Consider the following 26,898-nt stretch of genomic DNA (forward strand, 5'->3'; position numbering starts at 1 on the left):
AGAAGTGTCTCCCAAATAGCACCTACATGTCTTCTGACTATGGTTTAATGAATAATTAAGACTACTCAGCCTAGATTTATTTGCTGACACCTGTGACAGCATTGAGGAAAAGTAGACTCCATTGTTATCATAAGTTTTTTTTAATGTTTTATTTATTTTAGAGAGAGACAGAGTACAAATGGGGGAGGGGCAGAGAGAGAGGGAGACAGAATCCACGAAGCAGGCTCCAGTTTCTGGGCTGTCAGCACAGAGCCCGATGTGGGGCTCAAACCCGTGAACCATGAGATTATGACCTAAGCCGAAGTCGGATGCTTTAACCGACTGAGCCACCCAGATGCCCAATAAGTTTCTTATTTATCCTCCCAATCTTCTATCCAGTTTATTCTTTTCATCTGAAAATCATGGATAACTTATTAATCTCTTAGTAGTGTTGCAAATAAGATTTTTAGATAGTAGTTGTTTTAAGATTTATATTAGGTCCTATTTCTTCTAAAAGGAATAGAAGATATAGGTATCCTTCATTGTAGGTGTGTAATCTTTAATCTTTAATTTTTTTGCACTTATTTCTTTTTTGCTGTGCCTCTAATCAAGAACTTTTTGAAAAAAAACATTAAGAGTTTATGTTGAAGTAATGAGAGACAAAAAATTGCAGAAAATAAATGATAAATTCTTATTTATTGAAAGACATCCAGTTGAGAAATAGAGAAATAATTGTTAGGTAGGCATATATGGCACATGATTAAGTTCCACTAATTCGTGTTTCCAAATTATACTTTCTGCTAAATTCCAGAGCGTTCTATTCATGCAGCAGTGGTAGAAGCATTGATTTTTTTTTTTTTTTTAATGTCCATCCTCTTGATAAAGCAGTGTAACACCAGGAACATTTAGTAGAGTCATTTTCTACCATTTGAGTATGTGATACTCTAATGTTAAGAAATCAAGTCTAAGTCTAGGATATTTAGACTGATTATTTGTGATATACAAAACTCAGTTATATAAATCCAGTAGTTGTACCTGGCTTTCTCACCTTCTTTGTGTTGAAAACTTTCCATCATTTATGGCTTGTCCCAAGCACAAAATCCTGAGCAATGGGATACCAAGTGATGAAATAACATGGTAGAAGGAGCATAGTTTGCTTCTGCACACTTGTTCAGGAGGCCACAGATTTATCTGAAAGCTCATTTTTCTCTCCTGTAGTGTCATTATACATTTCATCAGGTATGTTAGCCATAGTAGGCGTAGTCTGGGGAGTCACAGTGTGTCCAAACCCTTGGTAATGACCCATGGGTGAAGGTGGTACAGAAGAGGCAACAGAAATTGCATCTTGTGATGATGACGATAACAAGCTTGTATGTTCATTTTGATCTTGGTCCTCAGGAAAAAACTTCTTCCTAGGATGTCCCATGACTGTCCTCCCTTTAAAGTAATAGAAAGGTTTTCAAATTAGCCAAAAGTTATTTTTATCACTATAAACTTACCATGCTAAAAATAAGTTCCACCTCCCCACCCCCAATTTTACTGGTACTGCTTTAAACAGTCTTTTCATCTCTTAAAAATAGCTACAAAATTGCCCTAGTATGAGAACTCCAATAACCTGTTTGGATGAATGAAATGGCTGGTACTTACCAACATGCCTTACTTGCTCAGAAATATCATCCCTAATATCTGAAACATCCCACATGGCAAGAAAGGAATCAAAGCATGAGCCCTCTTCTGCTTCTTGGACATAGGGTTTATATGAGAAAGTGTAGTGATGAGCAATAGCAGCAAGGAACATCTCAATACAGATGATAAAGTCCTACAACAACAACAGCAACAAAAACATCAGCCATCTTTGAGCTTAAATCTAGTTTTGTAAATAAAAGCACTATCTTTCTTTTCAAAAAGTATTTAAGTATTGACATCTGTTTTTCCCCATATTATACTCATTTTCCAAAATAACTGTCTCTGGCCTCAAAAAAAAAAGAAAAGGCAAAATGGCAAAAATCTAAACCTCCTTTATACTCCCCAATCAAGTATATCTTAAAGTACAGTGCATTCTCAATCCACTGCCCAAGGACTAAAGACAAATGCACAGAGAAAGAAGGAAAAACAAATTCTAGGTTCTATTCCTGGCTCTACCACGAGTGATGATGGCTAGTTTCCCTACACTTCCCTGTTTCCTCATTTGTGAAGTGAGAATAGTAGCCCCACAGCCTGCTTGTTGTCAGGTTTCAGAGATAATATGTAAAATGGGTAAATAGTAAAATCATATTAAATTCACAGATAGCACTAACCTGGAGTCCTGTAGCCACAGCTTCTACAGTCTGCCATTCCCATGTATGCTTTTCAGAAATAACGCCAACTTTAACCAACAAAGCAATAACTACTGCTTGCCTATATGTTAGGAAAAGGTAAACGCCAAATCTATATCAAGCATAAAATGAGCAGTTGTTTTACAAATATGCCATTTAAAAAAGTTAACCCTCACAACTTGTGGACCACCACCACCACCCTGTCTTCATAGCATATTATATTATAGCATATATCTATATTAAAAACATTTATTTGCTTTACAAATTTATTCTTCTAGTATAGTTTCATTGTATGAGTTTTCATTATGTATTTTTAAATATATGTAACTTCAGTATTTGGTTTCTATGTCTTTTTGTTTTGAAAGTGTGTATAAGCAAATGCTTCCTATACATAAACAATGCCTAACACCTTGTATATCAGGCATTTAAAATAAAATACAGGACAGATACTTCAATGTTATTTACACCTGTCTTAATTATCCAGATTATTCTTTAAAACATTAAAACCCGTCTTGTTTGAAGTGCTGGAACTAGAGACAAACTCAGAAGGTGTCAGACTCCCAAGATGGAGTCACACTGAACATTTCAAGCACATCTATGGATATAACCCTAGGTGAAATTTAGACAGCTAATAATAAGATAGTAAGACGAGTTTTCATATTTCTGCATATAAGAATTTTACTTCAATATTGCTTGTAATGGTGAAAAAATCAGGAACATACTAAATGTCAATAGAAGATTAGTTAAAAAGTTACATCCACAGAACAGAATACTTAGCAAAACCAAAAAACAAAACAAACCCAAACAACAAGAAAATTATATCCTCACTTTATAGACTAAGAACTATATACACAATATACTGAATGTATCATTGAATTCTACAAGTTTTTATAGTATGAAACCATTTCTGTGGAATTTTATATGTGACATTATGTGTACCACAATGTTATTCTTTCTGGGTGGTAAAGGAGTTCAAGGATTATTCTTTTTCCCCTTTTCATATTTGTATGTTAGTATATTTGTTTCTAGGTCCCCTATCACCCACTCTTTCACTAAATTAGGACCATGAACAGTTTTGTCTTCTGCTTTAAAGAATGTATTTCACTAATGAACATTATACCTCACAGTATTAAATATTCTATATTTATCTTCCAAACTGCAGACTATTCTCTTATGTGAAAGGACCATGATATATTTTAATGATTCCTCTAGTGTTGAGACATTTAGATTGTCTCAAATTATTTTCTTGTAAATGTTATGCTAACTATCTGATTATTTCTTTATGAAAAACCAAGAAGGGCTAAAAGGATGAACTTTTTAAAAGGTAAGTAGAGACATTTTAATTCATCTTCTACATTAAGACCATTTTGAAAATCCTCCCTAGTCAACAGTATTATTACCCTGTAGAAACTAAGAACATTTAAGAGAAAGCAACACTTACCAAAAGGAAACAAAAACCACCAGCTTTACACAAAGAAATTTGCCAACAGGTTGAATTGGACTCAGTTCTTCCTTCAGTACTTTATAAAATAGCAGCAGACAATACATGGCAAACTAGAAACAAGATTAACAGTTAAACTTCTTCAATAAGAATAATTAAATATGGTAACAGAAATCATACAGTTAGTTATAAACCAGAACCTGGTACACAGTCATGGTTCAGGCAATTTTTTTTAGGTTTTCTATTCTGTTATTTTTAGATTAACAACAAGCTTTTATAGTTTACTGGGGATGAAAATAATGATATGAAATTTCTAATAAGAGATGCATAATGTCTTCCCTGAAAGTGGCTTTAAGTGTTCACTTACTGGAACCCATAAAGAAAACAATGACCAAGTGACTGTCATGAAAGGAAGAAAAGGCTGTCCCTCAGCCAAGATAAAAATATATCGATCTGCTTATTAATTGCTTTTATATACAAATTATCATTAATTTTGTAAAAGTTAAGTTTGACTAGTCTATCTTACTCTATTATATATATGTTATTTATAAAACACAGTAAATAAGTACTATTTGAATAAAATTTGCCCATGAAAAATGAAAGTAAGGAATCAACAATTTTTCTTGAGGGCAGTATGTTAATCTGGCTGAATTTACTTTTTTAAAATAAACGCTCAAGACAGTATTAACTATTTTTTAAAAATCAATTGTAATAACGTAGTATAGTGTACATAGCAATAAACATTTCCCTAAAAGTTTATTTTTTCCCATTACAGTCATAGAAAATGTTTTTTTGAAATATTTTAGAATATAAAAGCAGTAAAGTAAAATATAAAGTTGTCTATAGTCCCATTGTCCAACCATTCCATTCTACATATAGGTGGTTTTTAACAGGTATCACCAACTGAAAATAAAATTTGGTTGCCTGATTTTCCCTCACTTAAAGTACCTTACTTTTTCATATATTTCATAAGGATTATTATTATTACTTTTTAAAAGATTTTAAGTACTCTCTACACCCAACATGGGGCTCCAACTCACAACCCTGAGATCAAGAGTTGCAAGTTCCTCCGACTGAGCCAACTAGGTTGGCCCCTCATAAGGATTATTTTTAATTACTGCCTAGTATTTTGACCAGAGGAAGGACCATCATACATTTAACCAGTCCTTATCACTGGGCTTTGAATGGTTTCCAGTCTTTTGCTATTACAAATAGTCTGTATATACAAAGATATTCAACAAACCAAAAACACAACTATTTCTTTTTTTTTTTTTTAATGTTTATTTTGAGAGAGAGCACGTGCATGCATGAGCAGGAGTGGGGGCAGAGAGAGAAACGGTGAGAGAGAATCCCAAGCAGGCTCCACGCTGTCATTGCAGAGCCCCATGAGGGGTTATCCCACAAACCGTGAGATCATGACCTGAACTGAAACCAAGACAGATACTTAACTGACTGAGCCACCCAGGCACCCCCTTACAACTACTTCTTGAGGATTACATTCCCAGTAATGGAATTACTGGTTTTAAAGAACATGAACACAAGGGAAAGCTTTAAATACACAGGCATATAATTTTTTTTAAATGTTTATTTTTGACAGAAAGCACGAGGTGGGGAAAAGCAGAGACAGAGGGAGACAGAGGATCCAAAGTGGGTTCCATGCTGAGAGTGGGGAGCTCAGAGTGGAGCTTGAATTCATGCACCATGAGATCATGACCTGACCTGAGCCAAAGTTGGATGCTTAACCGACCAAGCCACCCAGATGTCCCCACAGGCATATAATTTTTATTATAAACATCTAATAACACACATGCATGTCATTCCACCTATTATTTTGTTGAAAACATTAAAGATTTAAATGAAGTGCAAGTTCTTAAGTTGAAAGGATCGGACAATTATTTTTTTAGAGCATTTCATTTTCTAGAACATTTTTTAAAATTTTTTTTTTTTAAACCTCTATTTATTTTTGAGAGAGAGAGAGAGAGAGAGAGAGAGAGAGACAGAGCATGAGCAGGGGAGGGACAGAGACAGAGAGAGGGAGACAGAGAATCTGAAGCAGGTTCCAGGCTCCAAGCTGTCAGCACAGAGCCCAAAGTGGGGCTCAAACTCACGGAAAGTGAGATCATGACCTGCGCCAAAGTCAGAGGCTCAACCGACTGAGCCACCCAGGTGCCCCTCTAGAGCATTTTTTTTAAAACTTGGCGTTCACAATTTTCCTTTAATTCCAAAAACATAAGAGTATTTTATTCTCCCATTTTTATTCAAACCTTGTACTGTCATAATCCAATTAGATATATTCTCTTATTGAGTATGCCCTGGTTATGTATATTTTAAGGAGAGCATTGTGCTTTTATTTATGACATATCCACACAACTATGTAGTGACTACCACAACCAAATGAACAAACATGATCAACAGGTCAAGGTAAAAGTCACCAAATAATTAACCCAAAGATATTATATCTTTATATATGTATAAGGACATGTTAAAATTTCTTCAGGTTCTTTCCTATAAATGAAATTTCAAGATTAAAAAATAACAAACTTCATTCTCAAACTTTTCCTAAGAAAATTTAGAGTCACAGATACTAATTTAATACAGTTAATATTTATTGGAATACCTGGCTGGCTTAGTCAGTAGAGCTTGTGACCCTTGATCCTAGGATCTTAAGTTTGGGCCCCATGCTGGATATAGAGTCTACTTAAAATAATTTTTAAAAATAAATAAATAAATAAAATATTTACTTACCAATTGTGACATGTTGTTTATTATAACCAAGTAAGTCCAAGCATTTGAAAAGCTAAAGTTTCCTTCATCATATATACCAAGCAGCTCACAGATTCTAAAATGGTAAAAATAAGATCTATGATTAAATCAAATATATATTTTAAAACACAGCATTGACAGAAATATTTAAATTTAGAAGTCAGTTTATTTAAAAGACCCTGTAGATAATCACTTGATTTTGGTCATAGAAGTGGTTCAAAATTAAACATTTTTTAGTAACATTACCAAATGATTATATCTGCATCTTAATTCCAAAATAAGATACATGCACTGAACTAGAAAGGATAATTACTAGATTAAAAAAAATTAGGTTGCCTAATTTTCAAAAGCTTGATAGTTATAGGCTTATAATCCAAGTCTATAACTACAAGTATAACTTTTCCTACAACTTGTCTTGGGAGGTAAATTTTATGAATATCCATATCTAAGTATTAGCTTATGTGATTTATTACCCAGTTTCTAAACTGCAGGCAAATAAAGCCTGCCATCATAAACAAGTTAATTAGTTTTATTTTATTAAAAAAAAAAATTTTTTTTTCAACGTTTTTTATTTATTTTTGGGACAGAGAGAGACAGAGCATGAACGGGGGAGGGGCAGAGAGAGAGGGAGACACAGAATCGGAAACAGGCTCCAGGCTCCGAGCCATCAGCCCAGAGCCTGAGGCGGGGCTTGAACTCACGGACCGCGAGATCGTGACCTGGCTGAAGTCGGACGCTTAACCGACTGCGCCACCCAGGCGCCCCCAAGTTAATTAGTTTTAATTCTAAGGTAAATACTGCTAAAGAATTGCTAGGTCAAAGGTAGAATAAGGAACTGAATGCTTCTTTCACCTTTCTTCCCTCTTTCTCTGAATATGCACAATATTAGTTATGATTAGCAGATAAAATATGCAATCTTCTCACTTTAAATTATCTGATGTTCTTAAATTTTTAGGGAATAGTTTTACCAGATAGCTTAATGATATACCATCTTACCTCATCTCCTAAGCCTTGACAGAATTCTTAAATAAGAAAATTATGATTTCATCCTTGGAATATAGTAGTCATAGTCTAAGTTAACCATATAAAAAACAAAACCATATAATGAACCTAAAGTAGTATACTTCATGTAATCGATGTTTCTGTAAAGCTGTGTGAATATTAATATTTGGGGAAAAAAGTACCTTAAAAATGTTTTCCAGAATGAACTAGAGAATGTTATTTAGAAGAATTCCATAGTGATTCTCTGCCTATAAATGGTCACCTTATTTTTAAAAGTAGGGTTTTCATACACGTTGCTTTTTATAAGAGTGTATATATATATATATATATATATATGTATCATAAACAAGTAAATTAATGCTTTTGGTATGTCTACTCAATTGTTCTCAAGAGCATGAGAATGAAAAAAAATAATGAGTTCTTTGTACTTACAGAGCAACAATGGTGGTGAATGGTCTGACGACTGTATACTGCAGTACACCCAGTTTGCACCTAAACAGCAATACTCTGCCAAAGAACAAAAAACTTAGCATTTCGACTACTCATTTAAATAGTATCAGATTTTCTCCAAAGCCTCCTATATTAAAATCCTTTTTTAAAAAAATTTTTTTTTTCAACGTTTATTTATTTTTGGGACAGAGAGAGACAGAGCATGAACGGGGGAGGGGCAGAGAGAGGGAGACACAGAATCGGAAACAGGCTCCAGGCTCTGAGCCATCAGCCCAGAGCCTTATGCGGGGCTCGAACTCACGGACCGCAAGATCGTGACCTGGCTGAAGTCGGACGCTTAACCGACTGCGCCACCCAGGCGCCCCTAAAATCCCTTTGACAAATGATGCCATATTTATATTTAATTCTTTTATTAAAAAAATTTTTTTTTAGGTTTATTTATTGTGAGACAGAAACAGTGTGAATTGAGAAGGTACAGAGAGACCGAGAGAGAGAGAGGGAGAGAAAAGAGAGAATCCCAAGCAGGCTTCGTGTTGCTAGCACAGAGCCAGACATGTGGCTCGAACTCCCAAAACTGTAAGATCACGACCTGAGCCGAAACCAAGAGTTGTACGCTTAACTGACTGAGCCACCCAGGTGCCTCTATATTTAATTCTTTTGATTTAGTCATTCTAAACGGCAACTGGGGAAGAATGTGGATGATAGCAAACAAACTGTTTAAATGCTGTTTTTTAAATTATTTGACAACTACATCTTCTGAAAGATCCCCCTTTCTGTGTTCAGTTTCAAATTCCTGAATAGCGCAGCATAGAAAGAACAAAAACGTGTCCCTGTATGTTTCTGGAATAAAGACAGTAACGGATGAATTGTGTGCATGTATATGTGAAAGCGTATTCAGAAAGTATTATTTAGGGGCACCTGGGTGGCTCAGTCAGTTTAAGCATCCAACTTTAGCTCAGGTCATGATTTGCAGTTTGTGAGTTCGAGCCCTGCTTAAGGTGAGCTTGAGCCCTGCTTCAGGCTCCATACTTTCAGTGTGGAGCCTGTATGGGATTCTCCCTCTCTCCCTCTCTCTCATTTGCACCCTCTCTCTCAAAACTAAACTAAACTAAAAAAAAAAAAAAAATATATATATATATATATATATATATATATTACTTATTTACATTTAGAATTCAGTTTTCTTTCAAGTTTGGAATTTAAATATCATTCCAGAGAGTATCACTAACTAGATTTATGAAAGGACAAAACAAAGATCCTGCATAAATGTAAAATTACTCAATGTAGGGGAAAATTTACAAGGGGAAAACAAAAACAAAACAAAAACGGCTCTACCTGTGTTGTGCAAGCCTTCTTAAAAGACCAAGTTGCTCTGGAGTGCCTGGGTGACTCAGTGGTTAAGCGTATGACTCTTGATCTTGGCTAAAGGGCTCAGGTCATGATCTTGGTTCACAAGATCAAGCCTTGCACTGGGCTTAGAGCCTGTTTGGGATTCTCAGTCTCCCTCTCTCTCTGCCTTCTCCCTGCTTGTGCTCTCTTTCTCCCTCAAAATAAACTTAAAAATGAAACAAAAACAAAAACAAAAAAACCAAGTTGCTCTGAGGGCAAATGCTTTATTTAGCACTACTATCAGGAGAACTGATTATCAATGTAATGTATTATGAATCCCCTAATTTAAAATTGCATTAAGACTGAGAAGATTCGGCATACAGGTCTTGAGGTGTTGTATCAGGACTGAATAAAGAAACTGTTGAGGTTCTATGTGCTGAGAGACTTCTCTGTGCTAAGGTGGTTCACTCCCACTTACAGCTAAGTGTGCCTCCCTGAGGGGGCCTAGGGAGTGCACTTGGGCTTGTTTCAAGACCTCTTGAAAGAATGCCTTGGCTGTACATGCTGTTCTTCCTGTCCCATACTCTTTACAAACGCATTAGCCAATTAGATAACTTTGAAAGCTGCAGAGAATAAATGAACTGAAGATGAATTTGAAGAAACTGCCTAGAACGTAGCAAAGGCTGAGACAAAGAAACAAATGTGAAAGAGAGTTACAAAGAACTGAATAGAATCAGAAGGTCTGACATATATTCATAGTTAAGACAGAGTAAAGATAAAATCACAAGAAGTTATTGCTAGGAACTTTTCAGAACTGATGAAAGATATGAATCTGTAGGTTGAGGCACTCTGTAAATTAAGAAGGACTAAAAACAGAAACAACAACCTAGATACTTCATAGTGAATCTGCAAAACATCAAAGACAGGGTCTTAAATGCAGTTGGAGCTAGGTCATCTATAATGGAATAACAATTAGGTTGACAGGAGAGGCTTAATAGTAACAATGGAAGCCAGAATCAGGTAGAATAAAATCTTCAAAAGGCTTGGAGAAAATTCCTGTCAACATAGAATTATACATCCAGCAAAACTGTCTTTTAAGAATGAAGGCAAACCTTTTGGATAAGTACATCTGAGAAAAATTACCACTGATACATTGACACTAAAGAAATTTTTAAAGGTCATACTTCAGAAAGAAGTAATGGATCCCGAATTGCTCTGAGATACAAGGAGTGAGGACCTTCTAACACTTGTAGTTAAATCTATAAAAGACTTAAAAGTAGTCACGTTAAAATTAGTTAAAGATGATACACTGTTTTGCCACCATATAACCTGTGAAAAAGATTCTGGCTTTCAAGGGTTTTAAAAAATATTTTATAATCACCAATAAGGAATGATGGACCTACAATATATTAATATTTGTTAAATGTGGGTATTATAAAACAGATTTGTTTATATTTGTTTGTATTCCTTTAATGTTTGGAAAACCTTAAAATTATTTATTAAAATCTTTATTAAAACGTGGATTCTTGAATTGGATCCTGGAACAGAGAAAGGGCATTAGTGGAAAAACTTGAGAGATCTGAAGAGTCTGCAGTTAATAGTATTATACCAATGTTATTTCTTGGTTTTGACGAATATACCACGATTACATAAGATGTTATGTAACATTAGGGGAAGCTGGGTAAAGGGCGTATTAGAAATCTGTCTTGTCTTTTGCAACTTTTCTATAAATTGAAAATTATTTTACAATAAAGGCTTACTCAAAAAAATGCAATCAATGAAAGAAGAAAGTGAGACAAAGAGGAAATAAACAGATGGCAAGATTTTAAATGAACATATCAACAACCACAAAAATGTAAATAGCCTATTATTAGATTAGAATTTAAAAAAATACTGGGGCGCCTTGGTGGCTCAGTTGGTTAAACGTCCGACTTCGGCTCAGGTCATGATCTCACGGTCTGTGAGTTCGAGCCCCAAGTCGGGCTCTGTGCTGACAGCTCAGAGCCTGGAGCCTGCTCCGGATTCTGTCTCCCCCTCTCTCTCTGCCCCTCCCCCACTCATGCTGTTTCTCTCCTTGTCAAAAATAAGTAAACATTAAAAAAAAAAGAATTACAAAAATACTAAACTTAAAAAAAAATGATACATCTAAAACATAAGGAGATGGAAAGGATGAAAGTAAAAGACAGCAAAAGATAAGCCAGGCAAATACTAAACAAAGGAAAGATGGGATACCTGGTAATATCAGATAAAACAGCTTTAAGATAATAAAAAATTAGTTGGAGTAGAAAAAGCATCAAAATATATAAACCAGATGACCAAAGTACAGGAAGAAAGTGACAAATAATCAGTGGCAGAATTTAAACAATCTCTTTCAGTAAATGACAGACAAGTAGTCAAAATCAACAGAAATACAGAAAAGTTGAATAACATATTAGATTGACCCAATGGACATGAATATATAGCAAAGCCACTCATTAATATAGAATACACATTCTCTTCAAGCACACAGGGAACCTTTATAAAAACTGATCATGTTCTAAAGGGCATGAAACAAATCTTAACCAATTCCAAAGACTGTCTCAGAGAGTCTATTCTCTGACTGCAATGCAAATCAATAAAATGAAATCCAAAACCCTCCCCAAAAAGTCCTGTTTGGAAATCTAAAAATACTCCAGAATAATTACAGTAAAGAAGAAATCCCAATAGGAATTTAAAAGCATTAAATGGGATGACAATAAAAATATAAAGTTTGGGATTTGTGTGGTGATGGATATTAACTAGATATATTGTAGTGATCATTTTGCAATATATAGAAATACCGAATAATTAGGTTGTATGCTTGAAACTAACATAATGTATGTCAATTATATGCCAATTAAAAAAAATAAAAAATAAAACAACAAAAACTGGGATTCAGTGAATGTAAAACTTGGAGGGAAATGTACAGTTTTAAAGCAGTAGTAAAAAAAGAAGAAAGGCTCTGTAAATCAGTGAGCTAAGACTCTAACATATTAGGAAAAGATAGTAAACCAAAACAAATGGGAGGTAGGAAGTAAAAACAGAGCAGAAACTAATCAAAGAGAAAACCAGTATATTACAGAGCCAAAAGTCACTTCTTGAAAAGATTAGTAGGTATAGGCAAACTTTTGGCAAGATTGTTCAAAGAAAAAATAAAGATATTAAATTTAACATCAGAAATGGAAAAGGAATCGTAACAGATCCAGAAGAGATTGAGAAGATATAAACTAATGTATGCCTGTACATTTAAAAACTGTTTATTCTGCCTAATTCCTAAAATTATATTAAAAAATGATTTCAGAAACAACAGGAAGCCTAAATAGTTCTGTAACTGTCCTCCCACAAAGTCCAGGTCTAATCTTTCAAGCTATAGTATATAATCTCTTCCTGTGATACACAAGTAAAAGGCAATACCTATTCAGGCAGTATAACTTGGATATGAAAACCAGACAGGAACAGTGTAAAAAAGAAACTTATAGTCTAAACTTACTCATGAGTATAGATGTAAAAATTCTAAACAAAGTATTAGCAAATCAAATCTCATGATGTAGAAAAACAGATAATACATCTTAATCACATCTCAAAATGCAAGGAAGTTTTAACATTAGAAAAGTTATCAATCTAATTCACTAAATTAACAGGTTAAGGCAAAAACCAACCATCTCAATAGATACAGCATAAGCATTTGATGCAATTTAATCATTTATTCATGATTAAAAATTCAACAAGCTATGGGTAAAAGCTTATTTTATCTGATAAAGGATGCCTATAAAACACCTTTAAAAACATAAAATTCAATTATATTTTATAAGAATTCCCTTCAAGATCGGGAATAGTGCAAGAATATCTTGAGATACCAGCATGGTAAGAAGAGTAATTTATAAGTATAAAGACTAAAAATCAAAGAAATCCTTTAATTGAAGAGGACATCTTCACAGGGAACTTAAAAAGTCTACAGACTAAGAAAATGTAACAAGATTTTTGGATATAAGGTTAATATGCAAACCCAATGTGCTTTTATACACACTAGAAGCAGTTAAAATGATTTTTAAGATAGATTCCACTTATAATAGCAATAAAATACATTTATGAAGTCAACAAAGATGTACAAGACTTCTATGAGAAAAATGTACTTTTGAAAGATAAATGAAGAGCTAAATATGCAGAAACCTAGACCATATTCATAGGTAATACTAAAAAAAATCATAAAGATGTCAATAAAGATTAATTACAATAAAAAACCCAAGAGGTTTTTCAAGCAACTTGACAAACTTGTTTCTACATTTTATATGTAAGAGCAAAGAATAAAAAATAGCAAGATAATAGGGTCGGGGCACTTGTCCCTCATTTTAAGGCTTATTAATAACCTGTAGTGCTTAATGTATGGAATTGGTCCAGCAACAGAAAAGTTAACCAATAAAACAGGAAAAAACAAAAACAAAAACAAACCCAAAACACCAAAATCAAAAAGCCACAAACAGACCCATACACATGGAAACTTCACACACAACAGAGATGACCAGAGAGGTGAGTGAAGTAGAAGGGACAGAATGATGCTAGGGAAATTAGTCAATGGAATAAAATGAAACTGCATTCCTACCTCACACAACATACACACAAAACATTAAGTGTTTCTATGTCTTAACAGGAAAATTTTGAAATGTTTACAAGAAAAGCACAGGACAATGTTTTTATAATGCTGTAATTGGAGATAATATTTTGAATGAGACACAAAAAGTACTGACTATAAGATAAATTCAACTATATTAAGATCCAAAACTTCCATTTATCAGAAGATTTAATAAAGGTGACAGATATGCCAAAAACTGGAAAAGATATTTTCAATACACACTAAACAAAGAATTAATATCTAAATATATAAAGATCCCCTATGAAGCCACAAGACAGACAACCCATTAAAAAAATGAGAAACAGAAAACAAGCATTCCTCAGAAAAGGAAAACATAAATGGTTAATAAATACATGAAAAGTTGCTCAACTTCATTACTAATCAGGGAAATCCAAATTAAGACCACAGCAATATACCACTTTACACCCTCTTGATATACAAACATAAAGAAGTCTAGGTAATTCCAAATGTAGGTGAGGATGTGGTTCAATTAGAAGTGTGTTTTTAAAGAGTTTTTTTTAAATGTTTATTTCTGAGAGACAGAGAGAGCACGTGAGTGGGGAAAGGGCAGAGAGAGGGAGACAGAGAACCCAAAGCGGGCTCTGTGCTGACAGCAGAGAGCCTGACGCAGGGCTCTAACTCACAAACCCCAAGATATGACCTGAGCCGAAGTCAGACCCTTAACTACTGAGCCACCCAGAGCCCCTAGAAGTGTTTTATACTGTCAGTGGGAGACTAATATGGTACTGCCACTTCAGAAACCAATTTACCATTGGGGCACCTGGGTGGCTCAGTCGGTGAAGCGTTGGACTCTTGATTTTGGCTCAGGCATAATCTTGCGGTTCATGAGTTCGAGCCCCAAGTCAGGCTCTGAGCACACAGTGTGAGCCTGCTTAGGATTCTCTCTCCCTCTCTTTCTGTCTCTCTCCCACAGTCTCTCTCAAAATAAATACTTTAAAAAAAAAAAAAAAAAGGAAATTTACTGCTAACAATGCTGAACAAAATCTAAAGACCTAGCACTCCACTACAAGGTATATACCTTAGAGCAATCTTAAACAAGAGGAAGAGAATATGTAATACGGATTAGTACCATTTCATGAAAACATTTGTTTCATAAGTGTACTAAATCATTAGATGTGGGAGATGCAGGAGAAGCATCAAAGGAAAAGACTTCAAAAGGGAAGGGCTGGAGAAGGTGCAAGGCCTTAGGACATGTTTACACGGCTGAACACTAGAGCCATTAACATTGTCCAGGGCCGGATCCTCCTTCACACCTGACCCTTCCTAGTGCTATAGAAACCAATTAACTCGAAATTCAACCTTGAAAAGCTAAACCATTAGATTGATTAACACACTTGCTTAGCTGACTTTATGTATGTAGTCTTTAGCAATTATCCTAATAAAAAGAAGCTTCATTTTGGAGTCAGGACCTTTACTTAACTGCATTTTGTTTGCGTACTCATCTTTTGCGACTCTGGCCATACTCCCTGCAACAATTAGGTAATCTATTTTCCCTCCTCTCATGAATATACACAAAATTTAATGTTCATTAAAAGAAAACTCATTGTGCTGTTTATGTTACAGCAAACAGAGTATAAAAAGCAGACTTAGTTTTTATCAATTAACAACTGCAAACCTGCCATTGTATTTACATTTTATAACAAATGCATTATACTGAATTATCCTAAACAGCAATAGCCTGATTAATGATCAGATTTGTAACACTAGTTATCTACTACAGGGAGACTGGTAACCTACAATGTGGTTATACACAGCAGACGTTTTACTATTACTAAAACCATACCTCCAAACTGTATGACTTGGTAAATACTGAATATCCTCTGAAAGAAAAGAATACCTGAACTATGGATGCATTGCTGACATTATTCAGGAAGCAGTTGTCAGAATTCAAGGGTATCAGAAAAAAAAAGAAACCAACATGAAGAGATTTAACAAGAATAAATGTTAACTGTGTGATTAGGAACATATCAATTACACAAACACAACACAGGGGAATTTTGGCCAGTAGCATGGTCTGAAAAAGGTTTGGGGTTTTAGTTAACAACTAGCTAATTGTGATGATACAGCTAGAGCCTCATTTTAGGTTCTGCAGTATTAGGAGGAGAGTCCTGATCAAAGCTGAACTATCATCATCATATTTACTGGACCACTGCAATCTCTTCCATCCTTGCCCACTTGCTCTACCAAGAGCAGTAATCTTTGAAAATGAAATTGGCATACCAGGGCCTCTATTTAACATCCTATAATGGCTTCTCATTTGACAACGACTCTCTCCTTGAATGAACTTTAACAGGACTCCTCTGAGCTCTTTTCAACTAGGTATCATTCTCAGGCCTTGGCCTTGATCTAAGTCAGTCTCAGCAAAAAATACTGCTAAGTCATCCTACCCTTGATATCTGATTACCTTTGATATTTAATCAAGCTCCTCATCTCCCATTCTTGATGTGTAAGTGCTTGGCCTGCCCTTAGTAAGAATTCGATTATGTCTATTGAGAGAGAACCCCTACTCTTGATGTCTCCTCTTAGTAATTTTCCATCCAGTGACCACCTCAATCTGCTCATTAGCTATAAATCTCTGTGTTGTATTTTTTGCTAAGCACAGTATCTCTCCCCTGGTCCCCAAATTGTAATACTTCTCCCTTACTATCCTCTTTCATATACTATTGTTCCTTTCCCTTCAAAGCATTTCTTGATATAAGTAACTCTATTATTTGTGTCTTCATTTAATTCCAAACCTCTGAGGCAAAATGTTGGTTCCACAAGTTCTACATCTGTTATGTGCATTAAGATATATCCATATACTGGCACACACTAGGTGCTCAATACATACCGAGTGTGTTAATGAACACATTAGGAGCTTATTACTTAAAATAGCTAGGTAGCTCCCTGTCATTTCAAATGTGTAAACTAGAGACCTATTTAGTCCCAATGTTGTACAAATGGTTCTGTATCTCATGGGAGGCAATGTAGGTACCCCTAGGTTGTATATCTACATTGATTACTATAACTCCAAATCTTTCCAGTTACCTTGACTTTCAACTTTCACCTTATTCTCCATTATCAGTGATCAACTCCTACCAGTCCTTCAGTTTCAGTCTCTTTCCTTTCTATTCCAATTTCATTCCTCCTTTTCAGCTTATCTCACAAATGGACCACTGTAATAACCTTCTAATTTATTTCCCCATCTCTGGAATCTTCCTCCCTCTAATATATCCTGAATAGTATTGCAAAATTTATCTTTCTAAAATGGTATTGTCAAATGTTTCCTTGTTGAAAAATATCAAATGGCTCATTCATGTAAAAAATGCAATCTTAGCTTCAACTGAATTTGTCAGGCTTTATTTTCCTTTACTGTCCTCTATGGATATATAATAAGGCCAATTAACCCATTATTTAGTACTAGAATAAATACTATTTGTTGCTCCTATCTCATATACTGTTTCCCCACCTAGACTACCTTCTCCTTGGGTCTTACACCTGATTTTGCCATTAACTATCTATGTAATCTCAAGTAACTTAATCTCTATAGATCCTGGGTTCCAATTGTAAAAGGATGTTGATTAAATGATTTCTAAGGTTTTTTTCCCCTGCAATGTTTTAAGTTTGCTATTTAGGATGAATAATGTATGAGAGTAATTTGTATGTGTGGATTATAAATATGTGTTTTATTATTCTTTAAACTTGATTATGAACTACTTGAGGGTAGGAACTCTTCTTAACTTTTTGTCTTGCTCATAGTACTTAACACACTTTGCAGAGAACTGACTGATGCTTAAAAATTCTGTTTAAATACATAAAAAAGACTAAAACCAAACATACTTACTCTCCCATAGTCCATGGTGGACAACAACACAAAGGAGGGAAATGTTTTTGCTGATCTTTGGCTTCAAGAATTAATACCAGATTTGGATACCGGTTAGTTAGATAATTGGTAAGGAATCCCATAAAGTTGTAAATGACATAAGCTTCATAACATTCTCTGCAGGTATCCACATATATTGCAATGCTGGGATATTTCAAAGCTATCCACTATGAAAAAGCAGAGAGGTTAAAAATAGTTGGAGCTAAGATAAAATGAATTGCCGTTCCAATTCATAGTATTCACAATGCTAATTTTTAAACTTGAGATGTCTTGTCACATATTTCCATCTAACTTTCTAAAATTTATGAGGGCTACCAGACAATCTGTGAAATGAATTTTTAAAAGCAATAAACATATTGGATACTGGTAAACAAAAACATTCATGTAAATAGTGAATATGAAGAAAGAAGCTAAATTATTTTGTCATTGGGTTCTTTAATATAACATGCAATTTTTCTTGAGATGATCACCGAAAATGCAATTAAAGACATTTCCTTTACATTTAATTAAATTAAAGCAGTCATCTGTGACAACTGCATGTTGTTCCCCAGAATCCACTGGGGAAAGGTTTTTTTTTGTCCCCCCCCAATAAAAAATTTAGTAAATAAAAAGGATGTAATGTAATTTTAAGTATTACATTCTTTAAAGGACTAAGAACACATAATCGGAAATTTTAAAACATACAGCAAAGAAAACAGCTATAGATTTTTTTTTTAAAACACCCGTCTTTTCTACTGTCATACTTCATCTTTTTTATTAACATTAAAAACAAGTGAATCTTTTCACTTTTCTTATTAATCTAACCCCTACTGTCGAATAATAAACTTTCATTACCTTAAGCATTCTGTAAATATTGTTGTGTCATCAAACAAGTTCTTAACTAATGAGATAAAATGAAACATACTTACACTATCTAAACTGTATATGGGTACCATCCAAAGAATCCTATTTGGAAAGCAAAGCATAAATTAAAAACCTTTTACATCATATTTATGAAACAAGCAAACACAACAGTAAAAGAATCACAATATGTTAAGGTTTACCTTATTATTGGTTTCTGTAATTCAGGTTGTGTATAATGCACTAAATGTTGTAATATCACCCAGAGTGATATAGGTATAGTCAACAGCAAAAAAATTCCAGCAATAAACCAAGCCTTTGTGTGTATTCCAACCTAAAATAAAAGAACATATTTAAAATAAATCCTCTGGTATTAAAATTAAAGACCTAAATAAAATATTTTTTATTTCTAAAATTTAGATTTATGTAATTACTAATGAGGCCCAACATTTTCCAAATAACTAGTTGCTTGTTTTCTTCTTCTTCTTCAAAAAACAGCCTAGGGGCGCCTGGGTGCTCAGCTCGATAAGCACCAGACTCTTGATTTTGGCTCAGGTCATGACATCACAGTTCATGGGTTCAAGCACCACATCGAGCTCCGTGCTGACAGTGTGGACCCGGCTTGAGATCCTCTCTCTCTCAAAAATGAATAAACCTAAAAAACAAAAAAACCCCAAAAAACCAAAAAAACACCCCAGTCTATCTGTGCTTTTATGGAGGGAGGAGGATGATTTTTCCTTATGGCATTGAGCATTTTTCCTTGTGAGGCCTTTTGTAACAATGCTGTATACATTAAGAATATTAACATCAGATCATTTTCCCTTAGCTTGTTATTTGTCTTTTATATTTGATTATTGTGCTTGGGGATGTACAGAAGTTTTAAAATTTTTCCACAAGTTCTAAAAATCTTTTTATGGTCTATTCCTTTGCTTTTATGTTTGGAAAGTAAAAATTCTACCTGCATTTTCTGTGAATTTTACTGTTACACAACATGTTACTGAGTATTGCCTAATACTTTGCTAAGTTTTTTTTTTTTTTTTTTTGTATACATTATGTCTTTTAACCCTCCCATTTGGTAAGTATTGCCACAACCACTGTCCAAGCAAACAGTGTTAATACATGCTACCCCTCTTACATATAACAATATCAACTCAGGATACATTTTAGAAAGCTCTAATTTCTTTTTTTAGGTATCTGATCAATATTTTATCCTATAAAAACTCAATTTCTAAAAATACACTTTCAACTATCTCATCTTAAGGTAGAGTTGAAGTAATTCACTTACTTTTTGTCAAAAAAAAAAAAAAAAAAAAAAATTGAACCTCTGTTCTGTCCGTGGGGCCCTAGAGAATGAATTTTATATTAACTTGTGAATTCACTCATCAAGGCAGGGGTACATTAATGCTAATGTTTTAAAGGAAAAAAAGGTGGGCATTTAATTTTGGTACTTTTGGGATTTGAACAGCTAATTAAAATAGAGCTGAAGTCTACAACTTCTAGTTTTACTGTTTTGAACAAGATTTTTTTTCAACAGGGGTCAAAGATTAAAGAAGTAGAAAACAAAAGTATAGAGAACAAATGTCAAAAACCCATATATAATTTTTGACTTCCCCCAAACTTAACCACTAATAGCCTAATGTTGACCTTACTGGTAACATAAATAGTCCATTAACACATATTTTGTATGTTACATGTACTATATGCTGTATTCTTATAATAAAGTAAGCTAGAGAAAATGCTATTAAAAATCTTAAGAAAAAATACATTTACACTGTATTTATCGGCAAAACTGTGTATATGTGGACCTGCAGTTCATACCCATGCTGTTCAAGGGTCAACTATACAAAAAGTCTTAAATTCTGGATATTAATCAAAATAGTTAAGTGAAAAGTGAGTACGTGCAGAAGAAGATCTTAAAAGGAATGTCTTTATAATCATTTTTCAGGGATTTTTGCTTGGTTCAGTTTCATTTATTTTTTTAAATTTTTATTTATTTATTTTGAGTGTGCACAAGCAGACATGAGTGGGGGAAGGACACAGAGAGGGGGAGAGAGAGAATCCCAAGCAGGCTCCACACTGTCAGTGCAGAGCTGCACCCAGGACTAGATCCCATGAACCATGGGATCATGACCTGAGCTGAAATCAAGAGGTGGATGCTCAAACGACTTAGCCACCCAGGCACCCCTGTTCAATTTCATTTAAAATTGAGTATAGATGGTCCCAGACTTACACAGTTCAACTTTCAATTTTTTGACTTTACATTGGTACAAAAGTGATATGCGCTAAGTGGAGACTATACTTTGAATTTTTATTTTTTCCTGAGTTTTTCGCTGTGTGATATGATACTATTCTGATGCTGGGCAGGGGCAGGGAGCTATAGCTCCAGGTCAACCACACAATCATGAGGGTAAACAACTGATATAGCTTCAACTTGTGATGGGGTTACATTCTGATAAACCTATCATAGTTGAAAATACCCTAAATCCGAAACTGCAATTAATGCACTTAACCTGCCAAACATCATAGCTTAGTCTAGCCTACCTTAAACATACTCAGAATATTTATATTGGTCTACAGTTGGGAAAAATCATCTAACATACAGCTTACTTATAATAAAGTGTTGGATATCTCATAGCTCATGTAATTTAATGAATGCTATACTGAAAGTGAAAAACAGAATGGCTGTATGCGTACAGAATGGCTTTAAATGTATCAGATGTTTACCCTCATGGTTGCATGGTTGACTGAAAACTATGGCGTGCTGCCCCTGCCCAGCGTCATGAGAAGAACATTATACTACACAGCACTAATCCAGGAAAAGATCACAATTCAAAATCTGAAGTACAGTCTCTACTGAATGTACACTGCTTTCACACCATTGTAAAGTCAAAAGTTAAAACATCATAGTTGAGGGGTGCCTAGGTGGTTCAGTCGGTTGAGTGTCCGACTTTGGCTCGGGTCATGATCTCACGGTCTGTGAGTTCGAGCCCCGCGTCGGGCTCTGTGCTGATGGCTCAGAGCCTGGAGCCTGTTTTGGATTCTGTGTCTCCCTCTCTCTCTGCCCCTCCCCTGCTCATGCTCGGTCTCTCTCTGTCTCAGAAATAAATAAAACATTAAAAAAAAATTTTTTTTTTAAACATCATAGTTGAGACCCTTCTGCACCCATATAGCTATTGTTTTTCACTTTTACTACAGTATCCAATTACATGAGATATTCAACACTTTACTATAAAATATGCTGTTAGAGGATTTTGCCTCTATAAGCTAATGTAAATGTTATGAGCAAGTTTAATGTAGGCTAGACTATGTCCCTATGATGCTTGGCAGGTTAAGTGCATTAAATGCATTTTTACTTATGATATTTTTAACATGATGGGTTTATCAGGATGTGATCCCACTGTAAACCAAGGAAGATCTGTATCCATTTTAATGATGACCTAAAATAGTAATAATAATAGCATATTCTAGATCTTCTCATTATAAGGTGATAATGAAGAATAGTATTGCCAAGTAATTTTAATGCCCACATTTGTTTTTATAATCGCCTTAGTGCCAACTTGGTGGTAGACCTAAGAGAAAAATGATGTGCTTGTGACTAATAAAGGCCAAGCATCCTCAGTGTGCTGTAAAAAAGAAAGTTCTTTTCAAATGATCATAAACGAGTGACTAGAGAACTGAGTCATTTCAGTATAGATACCAAATTAAAAAATACCTTGCATCACAGAGTTAGTACCATTTTTACATTGCAAGGGGTAGTTTCTTAAAACCATCATCTGTCCACATTAATGCCATTAATTTGAATCACTGGTTTTATAGCTGTTTTAATTTCTGAGGTACCTAAAAAGCTATATGCATAAGAAATTAAAGCTATTTTGGGTATCCACATATTTAAGTAATAAAATAAGTAAACATTAGGTATTTGTAGAAATCATTATTACCTTTATTTTTTTTATTTTTTTATTTTTTTTTTTCAACGTTTATTTTTGGGACAGAGAGAGACAGAGCATGAACGGGGTAGGGGCAGAGAGAGAGGGAGACACAGAATCGGAAACAGGCTCCAGGCTCCGAGCCATCAGCCCAGAGCCCGACGCGGGGCTCGAACTCACGGACCGTAAGATCGTGACCTGGTTGAAGTCGGACGCTTAACCGACTGCGCCACCCAGGCGCCCCTATTACCTTTATTTTAATTGGCATTTATTTCTAAATAAATTATTCACACTTGAGACACATTGATATGAGGCTATCGTTTAACATTATTAAACTTATCAGCCATAAGCAGGGTTGTTTTGGTTCATAAGACAAGGAGGAGATAAGTAGCACAATTTTTCCCCCCTAAGGTAACTTGAAGTAGAAAAAAACCATTAAAGACAAGCATCCAGGAGTGGGTTAACTGAACCTGAACCAATTGAAAACATTTGGTTCAGAGTTCAATAAGAGTGTGCTCTGTGGGCCCAATCTTCCTGAGGGGAAGAGAGGAGAACTTACAGAAAGAGTAGCTACTTGGGGCATAAGTGCACATAAGGCAGGGTAAAATGACTGCAGAGTGAGTAGTGTGACATTATGTGTGCATTTCACTTACTTACCTTCCATTACACATGCTCAGCCAAGTAAGAGATAGAAATAATTTAAGGAAGGCATATGGTCATCTTGCCATTCCAATAAATGAGTACATGCCCCACCATGGGCAGGGGATGGGCTCTTATGAACTTCCTGTTTTCTACAATCTCAGTTCCCACTGACTTCTCAGTGTGAGCATTGTGATTCTAGTGTTTAAAAGACAAATGTTGGGGCGCCTGGGTGGCACAGTCGGTTAGGCGTCCGACTTCAGCCAGGTCACGATCTCGTGGTCCGGGAGTTTGAGCCCCGCGTCGGGCTCTGGGCTGATGGCTCAGAGCCTGGAGCCTGTTTCCAATTCTGTGTCTCCCTCTCTTTCTGCCCCTCCCCTGTTTATGCTCTGTCTCTCTCTGTCCCAAAAATAAATAAACGTTGAAAAAAAAATTAAAAAAAGAATTAAAAAAAAAAAATAAAAGACAAATGTTTTTCATATAAACCTGTCCCTAAACATGTAAACAGTTTACACATCTCATTTTTACAGTTTTGTTTCTTCACTGCCAAGGATACTTAAAAGTCAGTTTTCCATCTCTATTTCTGCTATTCTGATGTGGGCCATAGTCACTGTAACTCAGGCACCCATGACCTCGTAACTACCATAAACAGCTTTCTAACTTTCCTTCACTTCCACTTTTCTATAGCTGGTAATGGTCTTTTCAAGATGCCTGCTGGTTCATTTATTAGATCTTTTTTTAGTTTTTTCCATAGCCATTTTTTTTTTTTTTGGTTGTATTGATCTCTACCACTAAGTTCCATGAAGGTGAGTGCTAGATTTCTCTCTCACCATATAGAACACAAGCCTGATTTATCACTGGGATGAAGGAAAGCTTGCAATTTTTAAACAGAGTAGCAAGGTGACATTCAAGTAAAAGACCTGAAGGACATAAAGGAATGAGAATACCATCTAGGGGAAGAGAATGCCATAAAGGGGGAGCATTTAATGTAAAGGTCCTAAGGCGATAACATACTCCCACATGTTAGAGCAAAGTCCCCGTGGTAGAAGCAAGGAATTGAGAAGAGAAAGTCAGAGGGGGATTAGGTGGGGTAGTGTCAGATTATGTTGGGCTGTAATGGCCAGAGTGAGGGATATTAGCTTTTAATCTGGACTCGGAGTGACTGGAAAACTTTGAGAAGAACAGGACTTGTTTTAATTCGATACTTTGGCTGGTGAATTGAGAATAGTTCAGGCAAGACATGAAGAGAATTTGGTTCAGGGTGTTTGCAGTAGAGATTGCAGATTAAATTTTTCCTTAAAAGTTGGCACTTAAAAACTATAGTTAACCAACAACTAAGAGAAGTCTTAAAGTAGGTTGATACTACACATATTATTAGCCTTAAAAGTAGTTCCTACACCACACTCCAAAAAAATACTTCAAAGAAATACTTATTTGTAATAAAATGTCTGTACTTGAATTCTGGTTGATAAATCATGAGAAACCTAAATATCTAACAAAGAGGAAATATTTAACGTAGTGGAATATTATATGAACATTAAAAATAACTACATGGGCTATGCCAATATGGGAAAGTCAACAAAATATAACTTAGTGTACATACAGGAAACAAATGTATATTAAAATGCATTTTTGTTTAATTATGTAAAAACATTTCCATAACAAAAAGCCTAAACTAGCTGTTGTCTCACCATTGCTCTTATAAAATAGGTGTTGCTAAATAAAAGTACTTGCTGGTTTTTATTAACTTAGAATTTAAAATTCATTATACAATTTTTATAAAGTACCTATCTTAGTTGAGTATTTACCTTGGGGTTTTCCAGTTTGTAGTACTTTACTGATGTCATAATAAGAATATGACATCAAAAAATATACAAGGGACGTTTGCAAAATCTTTATTGGTTAAGAGCTAATTTCTAAGTAAAAACAAACAACAAAGTTAAACCAACTAGAACCCTTTAATTCAGGAAGCTAGTTAAATGCTAATAAAATTCAATACATGGTTTTCAAGGTAGTCCAGTATCTGAACAGATCAGATTTCAGCAATAAAATTATCTTACTTTCAGGGAATTGATGGAATACTTGCAAAAGAGTGCTCTTCTAAGCAGCAATCTTAATATATTCTATTTTCTCGACTTGGCCCTCCTTCCACCTGCAGCACGCTTTGAAAACCAGTGAACAAGAAACCAGACAGGTTTATGAACTAAGACTGGGCTCACTTACATGCCCTGATTTTCAGGATATCAAGTTTGGGGCATCTAGGGTAAAAATGGGCAACCTTAGACGGGCAGGACGGTAGAAGAAAGGGTAGAGGCCAATGGTGAAACACCCTCTTACCTCCAGCTTCTGTAATTCCCACACGCATAGGGGAACCGCAACCACTATGGACACCAGGTAGATGACAACCGCTAAAGGTCGAATCCACTGTCTCCAATTCCTCCAGGTACAAGTGCAAGGCATGTTTCCGCATAAATCAGCTCCCAATGGCAAGGAAAAAGAGCTCGACAGAGATTGTAATGGGGAGCCCTGTTCTTTGGTTGTTTTGTCAACTCGCATGCTACAGAGAAACAGCTGTTGGGCGACTTTACCAGCAGCTCGAGCCGCCTCCTCGGCCCGCGTTGTGCTTTCTGCTGCTACTGCTGCCGCAACTGCGGCCGCTCAGGGTGCTACCAGGGAGCAGTGCGGGCAGCATCCTTTCTTCCCCACACCGCATCTATCCAGTTTTCGGTGGTGGAATACCCGGGCGGAGCCGCTGCCCTCACCTGGGTATCGCCCAGAGCACCGCCTGCACCATGGCCTCCAGGTGAGCGGCGCCGACCAGGACCGGCCCCTAAAGACCCTGCATACAGTTCGGTTCTGCCCCGCCGCTGCCTGCCCACTTGCTCTTTTCTTGGGCGGTCGAGCTTTCTCCCTCCCGCGTCTGCAGGCGTCTCTTCGCCCGATTTCGCTGGCAGATTGGAGGTGAGGACTCAAACCTGCCGGCCCCAGGATTTCCTCACTCACTCCCACGGGACATCCCCACAACGGAACCCAAAGCCAACCCAGGGCTTCCGTTTCCGCCCCCGCCGTCTGAGGTTGCTGATTCGTCGACAGCTCCAAACTGGGCCCGCCCCATCCGCCTCACTTTACACTCTCTGATTGGTCATTTGCGGGGGGAGGGGCTGTAGAGAGGCGTAGCAAGGTTAGGAGGTTGGTAGGAGAGGAAATGGTTAGGAATTGTTGGAGTTGGTACTGGTTGCCCCAAAGGCCCGTGAACAGGATTCTGGAAGCTGTAAGAATTGATGGAGAACACTTGAGGGACACCTGCTATGTTCTTCTGCTGACTGTATTCCAGCATTAAGAAAGACTGGGTAAGACCTTATAACTGAGCCATTTATTTGCATAGAAATTTCCGGTTCTCTCTGTGAGTGGACAGGGGAGCGGGTGGAATAAGAGAAGAATGGAAAGCGTCCTCCTAGTTTTCTATCAGTTGCTAGAAACTACGGGAGGGCTACTTAATTATTTCTGGATTTTGCAGAAAATTCTAAAGGTAGCTGAATTTTAGAAGCAACTGCAAATACTGAATATCCTTTCCGCATTTAGAACTCGTGTGAAAAACTCATACATTTAAGTTTCAAAAGGTTTTGACGTTCCAACTGACAGCTTTTAGCTAAACCTATACAACAAATGGCAAATAGGATCTT

At 35.8% G+C, this 26,898-nt stretch overlaps 1 protein-coding gene and 1 long non-coding RNA gene across 2 annotated transcripts in view; one reads left to right on the forward strand and one right to left on the reverse strand.

Annotated features, from left to right (window-relative positions):
• Positions 1-646: 646 nt before the first annotated feature.
• TMEM184C (transmembrane protein 184C) lies at positions 647-26,231 on the reverse strand. The gene is made up of 10 exons (XM_040472817.1): positions 25,553-26,231; positions 18,854-18,984; positions 18,719-18,755; positions 17,772-17,977; positions 7,933-8,007; positions 6,481-6,574; positions 3,736-3,848; positions 2,277-2,376; positions 1,627-1,798; positions 647-1,416 (listed from the first exon to the last, which is right to left on the reverse strand). The coding sequence occupies exons 1-10, from the start codon at positions 25,769-25,771 to the stop codon at positions 1,151-1,153; spliced, it is 1,413 nt and encodes a 470-aa protein (XP_040328751.1). The 5' UTR covers positions 25,772-26,231; the 3' UTR covers positions 647-1,150.
• A 135-nt stretch (positions 26,232-26,366) lies between these two features.
• Positions 26,367-26,898, forward strand: part of LOC121028808 (uncharacterized) — a 36,615-nt gene continuing 36,083 nt past the window's right edge. The window contains exon 1 of the long non-coding RNA XR_005789444.1: positions 26,367-26,565. This is a non-coding gene — a long non-coding RNA (uncharacterized LOC121028808). The remainder of the gene's footprint in view (positions 26,566-26,898) is intronic.

This window comes from Herpailurus yagouaroundi, unplaced genomic scaffold (genome assembly GCF_014898765.1).
Source record: "Herpailurus yagouaroundi ecotype Mexico unplaced genomic scaffold, PumYag 28, whole genome shotgun sequence".
Taxonomy (NCBI): domain Eukaryota; kingdom Metazoa; phylum Chordata; class Mammalia; order Carnivora; family Felidae; genus Herpailurus; species Herpailurus yagouaroundi.

Excerpts from the sequence above, each read along its gene's own strand:
- TMEM184C (XM_040472817.1), bottom strand. The coding sequence starts at position 25,771 with ATGCGAGTTGACAAAACAACCAAAGAACAGGGCTCCCCATTACAATCT. Across the intron at positions 17,978-18,718 it reads CCATATACAGTTTAGATAGT|TGGATAGCTTTGAAATATCC; the intron begins GTAAGTATGTTT and ends GCTTTTTCATAG. Across the intron at positions 2,377-3,735 it reads GTGGTTTTTGTTTCCTTTTG|GCAAGCAGTAGTTATTGCTT; the intron begins GTAAGTGTTGCT and ends CCTAACATATAG.